Source organism: Typopeltis vanoorti, chromosome 17, assembly GCF_054136105.1.
Source record: "Typopeltis vanoorti isolate ZY-2024b chromosome 17, IOZ_Tvanoo_1.0, whole genome shotgun sequence".
Lineage (NCBI taxonomy): Eukaryota > Metazoa > Arthropoda > Arachnida > Uropygi > Thelyphonidae > Typopeltis > Typopeltis vanoorti.
The window spans coordinates 53,520,756-53,532,940 of NC_143565.1; the positions used below are offsets into that span (position 1 = coordinate 53,520,756).

Genomic DNA, 12,185 nt, shown 5'->3' on the forward strand with positions numbered 1-12,185 from the left:
TATATAGCACATTAGTGACATTCATGTGGGAGGGGACAGAAGGAACTAAGGGTTAGGTAATGTGAAACTCTGCTACAGACTAAACATGTATTTTTTACAAGCCACTTCATTCCTCCAAGAAATGCTAGTCCCAAATTAGCCTTGCTTTTTGAAACTACTTACTTAATGTTCTTCAGTTCTTTGCTCAGTATACTTTATACTGATATAAAGTAACAATAAAGTATTGTTAAAAATCTGGAATTTCATCTGCCTTTCATTAAATAACATTCATTTAATATACAAGTCAGTATGCAACTAGGAATTGAATTTTTTTCAGAACCAAATTACCTGAACCCTACTGTGAAGATCCTTATACATTTACAACTTCAGAAAATCCAGATTGGAAAGATAGACAGGCACATTGCTTTAATCGATATACTAAAATTGTGGAAGGTAAGACATTTTTGCATGTTTATTAGTAGCATTTTGAGTTAAATTTTTGATGATTTTACTCAGTACTGAAATATTCATTGATAGATCTATGTGCAGAAACCAGATGTGACAAATTTTCCTTATGCAGTGGAACTTTTATTTCCTAAACCTTACCTGTTAATGATGTTCTTATTATACTGTCAGTTTTCTGGGTAACTTTTACAATGTGTGCTCAGAATTTTATTTCCTTTCTATCCATCAACACTGCCAGATTCCTCCTTTCCCTACCTGCTGAAGCAGAATTCCTCTAATACAGTATATCTCATTCTTTTGAAAAGTTGGAACAAGATACCATGAAATATTTCCATAATAAAACCAATAACGTAATAAAAAAACCATGATGAACTGGTCTGAAGAAACAAAAAAATGCCTTGAATCTAGACATCCTCTTGTTCCTAGAACATATGGAGTCCCTAATCTGCATCAACACTTGCGACCAATTGTTGATGCAGATAGGGGCTATACTCTCTAACTTTTATCTAAACATCTAGCAAATTTATTGAAACCTTACATCTGGCAAGCACATTATTATATAAAAAATGCCATACACTTCATAGAAAAAAAGACATCATATTAGCTCCTACTGATTTAATTGCAAGCCTGGCACTAGTAAATTTTTTTACCAACATTCCAAAAATAGAAACCATCGAGTTACTTCGACATCTTCCCACCAGACACAGTGGACCTTTTTAAACACTGTATCAATAGTACTATTTTCAAATTTGAAGATGTTTTTGTACAGAAAGGAGAACTAACAATGGACTCTCCCCCTTTCTTCTATGTTAGCTGATCTATTCATGGATTGATTTGAAAAAATAGCCCTCCAACATCCAGGAACACAACCAAAAATTTAGCAAAGATATGTTGATGATATTTTTATCATCTGCCTGGTACTATTAGACAATTTAGAAGATTTTGTTACCTTCCTGAACAATATTCATCCTCTGATTAAATTCACAGTTGAATTAGAAAGAAATAAATCTTTACCATTTTGGATACGCTAGTTGAGATATCAGAACAAAACACACTCAACTCCTCAGTCTAAAGGCAACTAACTTACACAGGAGTTAAGTGTGTTTGTGAAGATGATTAGAGAGACCTAGCTTCTCTAATCACCTTCACCACAGCATCCAACACACAAACTAGCCTCTAGTTTGACATCACTGACTGAATTCCTCTTTATGACATGGCACTATTTTTCTTTTCCTTTGCTCTTCTGGGACTTTTCTTGTTGCTAGTCTCTTGCTGAACAAACAGGATAAGGACACTAACAGCTCCTTTTCACATTCTCTTAGTTTATGTGCCAATATATCTTCTAGCCTAATAGCCTTATTTGTATCAAGTTTACTTAAAATTTCACACTTCACTTTCCTGAACCACTTGTATCCCTTCTTGTTTCCCATCGTTAATCATCACTGCTGTCAGTCCCCCAACTTAAAATATGCTGACAACATTGTGCCATCTCCAGCAACTAAAGTCAGTTTCCATATTCATCCTTTTTTTTCTTCTAGCCACACAACTGTAGCTCAGATTTCATTTTGCTGCCTCAGCCAGTCTCCTTTAATTTGCCAATTTCTCCTTCTGCACTACACTCACTGCCTTCCTAGCCCTGTGTCTTATATGCCTTATGTCACTGAGGGATATCCTGCATTTTTTTATACCCCCTCTCTAACATCATATCATCTTCATTCTCTGCAGTTCTTGCATAATTTCATGATTTGTCCATTTTACCTCACTCTGTTTATCCTCCTAACCCAAAGAATACAAGCTTATGTTGTCACATCAGCATTAATTGATCTCAAACAGTTCCAGGCAATCAGAATTACTTATAGTTTGGTTTAATTAAAATTACAACTGAAATAACAAGGATACGAGGCTATGTGTTATGTCTGTTAATTATATTTATTCTTTTGATGGGTTTGCATGTTTTGCAGGATGAAATATTTGGAGCAACATTCATATTATGCATTTTCAAACAAAAAAATAAAACATATATTTATTTAAACTGAATATTAATAAGTTCTTCTCTGTCTGTCTCTCTCTCTCTCTCTCTCCTGATATTTTCCACTTATTCAGTATTTTGTGCACTATGTGCTGAATAATCTTATGTGTTGGAAATGACTAAAAAAAGGAGGAAATTAGTAAATCATAATCTACCAATGGTCTGTTATCATAGACTATATTTTCAAAGTTCACTATTTTGACACATAAAGAGTAATTTATAAACATAATGACAATTTACAGATATATGGCATGACTAATGGTCCACAGGTACTCTGCACACTATGGTTATGTAGTGGTTGGATTGTTCAAATGAGTTAAACATGCATTTTGTTAAAGTATACATTTGTGATTTATATATAAATAATGTCTAATGTTTATGATCAGTTATTAGTGTATATGGCTCACATTTAAATAAATTATTTTTCTGTTAGGATCAAAACAGATCCAGAATCTAACAAAAACAGTTACTTATCAAGGTCTTCCTTCTTGCTTTGAAAATCTTTTGGATAAAACTTTAATTAAAGACCAGGATACTCTTGCTGAAAGAGCTGTTTGCCAGTCACTTTTGTGGGATGGTTATCAAGGGTTATTGCCTAAGAGAGTTGATATTCTGCAACCAGGTAGAATATTTCCAAGAGAATATGGCTTGACTATTAAACGAAAAGTGTAATTATCTTATTTTAATTTTTTTAATCCATTTTTTTAATATTAGAATTGACTTTCATTATAGCAAACTTATGGATCAAAGAAAGTTGGCTGTAGTGGAAGGTTTGCCATAGTGAATTTGTTTTAGTAATATTATGGGCTTTAAGTTGATATTGAATTCACTGTAATGTTGTTTCCTTGAATGCTTACTTAACTAGTCTTTTGGTGATGATAATCTAGCATGGGTAGTCTTTATTGATAAAAACCATTATTATTTCTGGTGCCTTCCTGTTTAATGCTATCCTGTTCAATGCTATTATGTTATAGCACATTTTTTTCCCCCAAATACCTGGCTAATTTCTCCAAAACTTGCCTCCTTTAAGCAATAACACTAGATACTAGATAATGGTATATAATTCCTTGCATTCTCTGGCTTCAAGCAGTAATACTGAATGTACCAACTCCCTTAGTGATTTGATGTGTTTGGTACAAAATACATGCATTCAGTTATTAAATACATGTAGTAGCATTTGCATTGGTTAAAAAATAATTTCTTCTTTTTTTGAACCATAATATCTAGAAAAAATAGTGAAAGTGAAACTCAAAGATGCAAAGAAAAAGCATTCTCCTGTATATATATTAAAATTGCAAGTGTGGTTAGAAGCAGGCAAACCTGATAGCAACATCTTAGACTTAACAACATCTACTATAAGAATAGTATGAAAATTGCAGACAAAATAACATCTCCTGCAACTATGAACTCAAAATTTTCAGCAACAAAGGCAAACTATTCAAAAAGCCACATTCTTGAGGAAATGAAAAAGAAGGAATTTTATTTAGATAGATGATCAAGCAGCTCAGCAGAGCAAGTTCTTAAATTAATAATAATGGAAAAAGCAAGGAACATTTTTACATATATTCAAGTAGAATTAGGAAAAATGTCAGAAGCAGAAGCTGGTTTGATAGATTTAAAAAAATATAGTAAATACATCACTGGAGAAACAGCAAGTTCATATGCAAAGACAGCATAAGAATTTCCTGCAACTCTTGAAAGCCATCATTGAGTAAGATGGTGTTATCCTCCAGAACATTTTTTAATGTGGATGAAATGGGCCTTTTCTGGAAAAGGATGCCTTCCCATACTTTTATCTCTCGCAAAGAAACTCTTGCATCTGGCTTCAAGAATGGAAAAGATTGATTCTCTTTGCTAGTGTTGCAGGTGACTTCAAGTTAAGGATGATGTTTGTATATTGTTCTAACACCATCGACAATAAAAGGAATTTTAAAATCAATGATTTAGGAATCAAAACAAAAAAGCTTGGATCATGATAGACATTATTAAAAATTGGTTGATCTCATTTTTGTCAATCTTCAAAGTGCTATTGTGAAAACTGCAAAATAGGGCCCAAAGTTTATTATTGCTTGATAATGCTCCAAGCCACCCTGATAATTTTTACAAACTTAAAACCTGTTTTCCTCTTTAAGTGGTTTTTCAAATTTTAAGCTATGCTATCTCTGCCTTGTATTCCAGCAACTCATAGAGAAAAAGATGGCAAATATAAACAGTACATTAGGCAATTTTGGAGAGACTGTAACATTATGAATGCCATAGATAACATCAAAATAGCCTGGAATGAAGTGACTGAAAAATGCATGAATGGAGAATGGGAAGAAGATATGGTCTGAAATATGCAAAAACTTCGTTCAGAAAGAATCAATCATTAGTAACGTTGTTGACTGGACTAAAGAAGTAGGACTAGAAGATGTTAATAAAGAGGATGTTGAGGAATTGCTACTGTTTCATGGTGAGGGTCTTAAGCAGTGATGATCTTTGAGAATTGGAAGAGCAAGGCATTAGGCAGAATCTGTAACCTCTGATTCTGAAGATGATGTACAAAGAGAACATAGCCCAGCCTTTCTTAGTGAAAGTATCACAGCAATCACACAAATTATAGATCAATTCTTAGAAAATGACCCAGATTATGAGCACAGCTCTAAAGCTAGGCAGGTTTTATGGAACTAATATCTTGCTGCTAAGAGCTCCTTCATGACTGGAAAAAGGAAACTGACAGGTGACCCTTCATTGTTACATCTTCAAGATGATGCTGAAGCTTTCAGAAAACACTCAGCCTGGCCCTTCAACTGTAAAATGTAAAACTATAAATACAGTGTATAATTTTATGTACGATAATGTTGTTGAATAAAAGAGATACTGTTCTATTAATATTTGTCTTTTCATCTTTCGCTATTTACGTAAAGTTAAAATGACCCCATTTAGCACTTTAAATTTTGAAAACGTGCTGAGCATTAACTGAAGTCTTAGTGACTTCCAGTTAATGTTCAACAAATATAATACTGATGATTTTTTTGATACCCCCCCATTTCAAGTCCCCTTCATCTTGGGCCCTGTACCTTTACACCCATTGCACCTACCTAGCTTTGGCACTGGTAGTAACAAAATGTAAAGCTAGAATGATGCTCGCTTACTTTGTACAGGCAGTTTTAAATATGAAAGTTCAGAGGCCTGTTACCCTCATTCAAATCTGATTGATGTCTGTTCATCCTAAAAGTTTTGAGATTTTCTTTTTATACAGATATTGAAAATGATTATTTATTTGATAGATTTATAAAGGTATGGTAAATGACATGAAATTGATGTTACAGTTAACCAGGTGTTGTATTTATCTTATGTTCAGTCTCTTTGACAGAATATAAGGTCAACACACTGAAGATGTTCTGCTGATTTCAGTTGATTCCAAAATATTTGTTGCTGATATCAATAAACTACTGTGTCCAATTTCTTTTCTACTCCAGTGACAAACGAAAATTGCCAAGTCAGCACAAGAGTTAATATTTGTTCTTATGTCTTCTATTATGCCTTCATAATTTTTCTTAATTATGTCATACAGTTTAGATGTAGTTCTGAATATTTCCTATAAAAATTTTTCTTCTGAAAAGAGAATTTTCTTGTTTTTATGATCTCTTGGTTATAATACTGAATTTGCCCGTAATACTAAATGACTACTTTGTAGTTGAGTTCAGGCAGTAGTATGATGAAAGGTGGTGCTCCTGTTGTGGAGTGGTAAAAGACTTGCTGCTGCTTGAGTTTTGGTTTGGTTGGATTACAAAAAAAAATATATGTATATATATATATATATATATTTTTTTTTTTTTTTTTTTTTTTTTGCTCTTCCCAAACAAAGGCAATTAACCATTTACACCTATAAAATAAAGGTTTCATTATTTCATAGGCTATCTTGTATTATTTTAATATAGTTATAAGTTAATATTTAGTTGTTGTTTTTATAGTGCATAAAATACAAAAAATGTCTTTTATGGTTAGAAATGTGTTATTTGTTTCTCCTAACATGTATCAGAACCTCAACTCTTCTACAGATTTTGACCAATTTTAGTGTGTATGTGTTTTTGTTCATGTGGAAGGAAGAATGTACCTGCTTGTGTGCCTTTGGCTTTTTGTAGTACAAAAGCTTAAACTGTTGGAATTTTGTTGAAATTTATGTGTGGAAATATTTCTTAATTAGAGGTGCCTGCTTTTAATATGTTATTTGAGATGCTTCTCTTCAGCTCATATTAATAAATAACTATTGAAAGTTCTGTATGCTAGTGGGCATTTCTGCCATGTTTTTTATTCATGTGATGGTACATATACATATAATTTGATATAAAAGAAGAAAGTAATTCTAGTCACCAAATAGAGGAACCGTTTTAGTCCGTTTTCACCCAGTTCCCATGTCAATACAGGCATATTGACATGGGAACAGGCATATTCACACTGTTTTGCACAATCATGCCAGTTAGAGTTAGGAACATAAAGATAGAAGCATTGCTGTACTCTCATCACCCATAAGTGTGTTGATCATTAGTGGAGGAGATGAAGGATTTGGGGGTAGTGATGGATAGGGACTTGAAATTTCATGACATTTTACTAAAATTGTGAGGACAACACAGTGGATTATGGGAATGATGCAGAGAACACTGATGTATAGAAGTAAGGATGTTTTGATTCCATTGTACAATACTTTGATCAGGCCACATGGATTACTGTGCACAGATTTGGTTGCCAGGTTTTCAAAAGGATGATGAGATGTTGAAGAGGGTCCAGAGACTGTTGACTAAATTGGTTTCTGATCTCTGGAATGTGGAATATTTGGGACAAATTGAGAGAATGCTAATTACAGAGCCTATTGAATAGAAGGAAGAGGGGGGGGGAGACATGATCGAGACGTACAAGTTGGTAAGGGATAATTACCACATTAGCATAGATAATAAGATTTTTCATAGAATATCTGAAGACAGTGGGAGAACAAGAGGCTATCCCTGGAAGCTGTATAAGGTGGGTGTGAGCTAGTGGGATTAGGAGTAGATTTTTTGCATGGACAGTGATGGGTGATTGGAGTGCATTGCCTGAGAGTATGGGTGAGTGCAGGGACAGTGAATGCATTTAAGTCGAGGTATGATTAGCTTTGCATGTGAGAGTAGGATCTCCCGCAATGAGTCTCTTGACTCCATGGAGGTCTGTTGATAATAATATTAATATACCACTGATGACAAAGGATGGAGACTGCTACTCACCTATTTCTGAAAATTAAGGCTAAAAGTGTTCTGCTTATGCCCTTTGGATACCAATAAGGCATTTGAGAATTTTATTTATATTTCTTATTTATTGAAAAAGTATTCTAATACTGAACTTATTCAAAGCTTTCCTACAACACTGATGACCTCATATCCTTAGTTGATGTGATAATTCCAAACAACAATATAATACACTGATTGTGTGAGATTTTCCACTGTAATTTGCAAGAAAGTATAATGAAAGTCAACTTTCATTATAACATTGCATTCACACCCTTCTCTATATTGTATTATCTTTGCTGTAGTATGGCATAGGAAATCTAGCCACATGCTAGAAAATGCATTCTTCATGATGCTTTTAGCAGGATATATATCGTTGGTATTTAGCATTCTTTAATATGATAGCAGTGATAAACTAAAACATGTTGAAAGTTTTTGAAAGTTTATTTTTCACTTGGTTAGAGTATAATAAATTTAGTTTAATCCTTTATCCAAGTGTGGGCAAACAAAGTTTGCGCCTGAAAGTATCTTCAGGACTGGGGTAAGGTGGTACAACACCAGGGCAACTCATTGCAAAGGTGGAGCAAGCTACCAACACTCCTGTCTCGGTATCTCCTATAATGCAAAACACATCTCCTTGTGGTAGCTTGCTCCACCTAGCTCCGAGTTGCCCTGGTGTTGTACCACCTTACCCCAGTCCTGAAGATACTTTCAGGCACAAACTTTGTTTGCCCACACTTGGATAAAGGATTAAACTAAATTTATTATACTCTAACCAAGTGAAAAATAAACTTTCAACATCTGTCTCTAAATCCAGAGTAATTTATTAAAAAAGGGTGGCACACCATTTGGCAACTCCTATAGGTGGAGATGACCTGCGAATGCTTCTGCCTGGTATCTCAGCTTGGGCCTGGCCCCCACTGAAGAGACCTCAATAAAGGTCAAAACTAGTCTGGGTAGTGGCCCTTCCCTTAATGCATAACATTAGACATATCCGCAAGGAGATGTGTTTTGCATTATAGGAGATACCGAGACAGGAGTGTCGGTAGCTTGCTCCACCTTTGCAATGAGTTGCCCTGGTGTTGTACCACCTTACCCCAGTCCTGAAGATACTTTCAGGTGCAAACTTGGTTTGCCCACACTTGGATAAAGGATTAAACTAAATTTATTATAAAATGACTAAAACACTTTTTATGTACTCAATCAAATATATTTACTTCTCTACATTATTAAAGCAAGAGCATTTGAGCATTTTGCAGCAGCAGCTGTAGCAAGAGGTGAGTACATCAGAATCCTGAGAAGTGGTGTTACTTTTGCCTTTGTGCTGTTTAAAATGGTTGCATGTCATGAGTATTGAGAGGTGCATGCAAAATGAGTAATGTTTGCATGCATGGCTATTGCTATTCTGTAATTATAACTCATTTGCCAAGACAATGAGCTTTGTAGTCATGAAGATGTTCATTCCATGTTGTGATAAAGTCTTGCTGTGCATTCCTTTACCTGTTCCCTTTTGTCTGTTGAAGAGACATTAACAGCCCATGTTAATGGGTCATCACCCGCATTTGTCTTGATTGATTGGAAGGAAAAAAACAATTTCTTCCAATTAGTCAGAGTACAAAAGTTGAGAATAATAAAAGTACTCATCTGAGTTTGCATTTCTTGTTCCCTGAATAATTATTCATCCTGCATTCCCAGCTCACTGAAGTTTCAAGGATACTAGCATGGTGTGATATTTAGGTATGTGACATCAGTCTCTGAGTGAACTTAGGCCTGTCTCCTCCTTTTAAATTCTTAATGTGATGCATCAGGCATGGAATGTATTGCATGTTTCATTAATGAGTTGTCATTATTGCTGCGCACACATAGCTCATTAATGAAGTGTGTGTGTGTGTGTGTGTGTGTGTGTATGCAGCAATCCAGTTATAGCATTAAACTACTAAGTCATTAATGCTGTAATTCTTGTAGATAGCCTTATACATTGGTAACACATGACTATTAAATTATTTCAGGAATTTACAACGTATACTGGAATATTAATTAAAAGAAACTTTAATAAATACTTCCTATATTTCGTCAATGTCACATCGCCATCTTCATGGTAACATAAACTATGACACGTGCACGCAGACACTGCAAAGAGCAATTGAGGTAGAAGAGAGAAAACTAGCGTTGTTCCTAGAGTCCTAAAGGTTCCTCCCTAGTGGGCTATATCAGGTTGTTTTGGCTGTTGGGCTGAAGTTCTCAAGAATGCAAGCTTTCCAAATTTTTTTAAAAAACTTTCCAAATTCAGGTTTGGATAGTTTTTTAGAGCTGAGGCTGATTCCATGAACAATCTTTCTTATTTAAATTTGCTGTGGTGTAATAATGTGGCTTTCCTCCAGCGTATTCTGTGCCGGGTATCCAGAGCATGGTCAGCAAGTCCAGAGTGGCTGTATTGGTGAAACTGGATGTAGTCTTTGTGTTCTGATATCCGTATACCAGGTCCCTTGCAGCTGTAAACGACATCAGTCTCTGGTTTTAATATTTTTTGGAGACTGTGGCCATTGGCTAAGAAAATTTAAGGATGTGGTTTAGTTCAGTAGTTAGGGCATTGTGTTCTGAACAGATTCATTTTGCCCTGTTATATAGTGTTTTTATAACCCCATATTGTTGTGAGGGGGGGGGGATTGCTGGTGAATGTATCTGCCTGTATGGGTAGGTTTTCTGTAAACAGAAAAAGCCAAGGATCCATCAGGCTGGTGAGTGATTGGAGTGTCTAAGAAAGGGAGACTGTGGTTTTTCTCCTTTTTCCAAGGTGAACTGGATTCTGGGGTGTTGGTTGTTTAAGTGTGTTAAGGAGCGGAGTGTATCTGAGCCATGTGGCCAAATAGTGAACACATCATGAACGTAGCGTAGCCAAACAGTGGGTTTTTGTGGGGATGAATTTAAGGCTTTCTCTTCAAAAGTCTCCATAAAGAAGTTGGCCTGGGGTGGGGAGAGTGGTGAACCCATGGCTGTCCCCTCTATCTGTTTGTAGAATTTTTCTTGCCAAACGAAATAGCCTGAGTTCATTGTGAACTGAACATCATTTGACCTTCTTAAAACAGGATAATAAGGTAATCCCAAATTATGTGAAATTAAAGCACCTTTTCTCTTCATAGAAAGCTCTCTGCATTTATAACCGCACTAGCTTTGCCCTACTATGTGAACAAATTACTGTTATGCGTGTTCTCCTGGCTGACATAAACAAAGCTATTCGGGCACTAGAGGAGCTTTCCACCACACTGAACCAGGACCTTTGGACGATTCTCTATGACGTCTTGTCTGCTTCGGCAGAGAAAGAATTTGAAAAGATATGAAGTCGGCACATCAAAAAATTTGAAAACTTGAAAAAGAACTCTATCCGAACCTCAACAACCACTGAACACTGTAATCAACCTGTCTTCCATTACTTTGAAGCCTGAGGCACTCAATGCACTGGCACATGGCCACAATTTCACCATAACTCCTAAGAAAATACCAGACGAAGAAATAATGATTCAGATAGAACGTGGTATCTGCAGCCTTCCAAACCATATCTCCAACAATATCAGACTGGATGTAGCCGGTGTTCTCACCAAAGCAAGACCACCAAAAACCAATTTATCCAAAGGAGAATATAAAGCTCTTCAAGAAATGAAGAAAAACAAAGAAATAGTAATCACCAAAGTGGATAAGGGAAATGCCACTGTGATTCTCAGCCAAACTGACTATACAGGTAAGCTTAATGCTTTATTGTTAGATCGGGGCTACCGACCTATCTCCCTATTGAATATGATCCCAGTAGCTCCCAAATTAGAACACTCCAAAGGCTCCTTAAGAACGTCACTTCTTGCCCGTTGGAGTTACTAACAAACTGAAACCTTTTAACTCTAGACCCCCCCCCCCCCTAAATATATGGACTTTCAAAAATACATCAATAAAATGTGGCATTACGTCCCATAGTGGATGGCATTGATTCCTCCACATTGAAATTAGTCAAACGTTTAGTCAAAGCGTTCACACACTATACTGGCAACACACCATCACACATAAAAAACTCAGAAAACTTCAAAGCCAGTATAGAAAACCTCTCAGTCCAACACACTGATGTAATGGTCAGTTTTGATGTCTCCTCTCTATTCATAAATGTCCCACTGAAAGAAACCTAAGAACTCATCGAAGCCAAATTTCCTCCCAATATCTCAGTCCTATTTCAGTTTACAATGAACTTAGGCTATTTCATTTGGCAAGGAAAATTCTACAAACAGTTAGAGGGGAGCCATGGGTTCACCACTCTCTCCACCCCTTGGGAGAGTGGTGAACCCATGTTGTAAACTGTCCATATAGAATTGATATGTAATTGCATATCTAAGAGTTTTTAGAATTAATGATAGGAACTCTCACTTGAACCTGGCCAACTTCTTTATGGAAACTTTGAAGAGGAAGCCTTAAGCTCAGCCCCACAAAAATCC

The 12,185-nt window shown here is 35.7% G+C and overlaps 1 protein-coding gene across 2 annotated transcripts in view; it reads left to right on the forward strand.

Annotated features, from left to right (window-relative positions):
- mRpL37 (mitochondrial ribosomal protein L37) overlaps window positions 1-12,185 on the forward strand; it is a 68,673-nt gene that overhangs the window by 24,296 nt on the left and 32,192 nt on the right. For both annotated transcript variants that reach the window (XM_090407350.1, XM_090407349.1), the window contains exons 3-4: window positions 317-432; window positions 2,907-3,141. In XM_090407350.1, coding sequence (XP_090263476.1) covers window positions 317-432; window positions 2,907-3,141 — 351 coding nt within the window. The remainder of the gene's footprint in view (window positions 1-316; window positions 433-2,906; window positions 3,142-12,185) is intronic.